Source organism: Trypanosoma theileri, assembly GCF_002087225.1.
Source record: "Trypanosoma theileri isolate Edinburgh chromosome Unknown TM35_Tth_51_V1, whole genome shotgun sequence".
NCBI lineage: Eukaryota > Euglenozoa > Kinetoplastea > Trypanosomatida > Trypanosomatidae > Trypanosoma > Trypanosoma theileri.
Genome location: NW_021639893.1, coordinates 8,019 through 9,081, shown reverse-complemented (window position 1 = coordinate 9,081; position 1,063 = coordinate 8,019). Strand labels below are relative to the sequence as shown.

At 44.9% G+C, this 1,063-nt stretch overlaps 1 protein-coding gene across 1 annotated transcript; it reads right to left on the bottom strand.

Moving 5' to 3' along the window:
• On the bottom strand, positions 1–915 carry TM35_000511020 (uncharacterized protein; the record flags this gene model as incomplete). Its single annotated transcript, XM_029030597.1, has 1 exon — positions 1–915. A coding segment is annotated over one exon (915 nt), but the record flags the coding sequence as incomplete, so codon positions are not given.
• Between the last annotated feature and the right edge of the window lie 148 nt (positions 916–1,063).

The window sequence follows — 1,063 nt, the reverse complement described above, 5'->3', positions numbered from 1 at the left end:
AATCAGTAGTGGTACACGCACCCACACAGAACTGCTGATACTGCTGTTGCTGCTGTCTGCATCACCCTTCTTGTTGTTTGTGAGTTCAGGAGGAAGTGTTGTTGTTGTTGTGGTGGTGGTTGATTCTTCATTATTGGTTGTATTGTCAGTGTCCTTCGTTGACTCATCCTCTGCAGGGTTCGCGGCACCATTGGCATTGTCAGCTTCACCATTCTGCTCTTGAGAAGTTTGGTTGTTGTCAGAAGATTGAGGTTGTTCCGTTGTATCGGTTTGGTTGCTCGGAGAATCTCTTGTATCTGTATTAGCTGCACCTGAAGATTCTGAGGACTGTGAACCATTTCCTCCGGGCTGTTGAGTTCCGTTAGTGTGATCAGTCTCTCCACTGATCACTTGACCTGTTGGTGATCCTTCAGCACTCATCCCCGGATCGCCAATCTGCCCATTGTCATGCCTTCCATCTTTATTTTCTGGCACTGACAGAACGGGTTGACTCCCCACTTGGCTTACACCAGTTAAAGTACCAGGGGATTCTGAAACAGCATCACCTAGTTGCCTTTCCTGACGTTCCAAATGCTGCTGTTCTCCTCTCCCCGCAAGACCAGCACCATCACCAGGGTCAGACACTTGAGAAGTGTTCACGGTACCACTACCAGCAACTCCATGAGTTCCAGCAGTTGTCGGCGTAGTAGGACAGGAACCTTCAGCAAGACCATCGGAAACTGTTTTGCAAGGGTCGTCATCAGAGACAGAATCAACAGAAGTGGGTTTATTACATTTACCATCAGCACCGTCAGAAACTTCAGTACAAGAAGCACGGTCTTCTGTAGTAGAGGATATCGTGTCCGCTGAGGAACATACACTGGCAACACTAAGCAGCAACGTCAGAAAACACAACACACGAAACAACAACATCATAACAAGAGGTAATTTTGTTTAAATACTTTTACTTGGAAGAAGGAAGAAAAGCGGAATAGAGAGAAAAAAAAAGAATTTATAATATAATAGCAATAATCAGACGAGGAAAAACAACAAGAAAAAAAAGATTCACCAAAAACAGAAACAA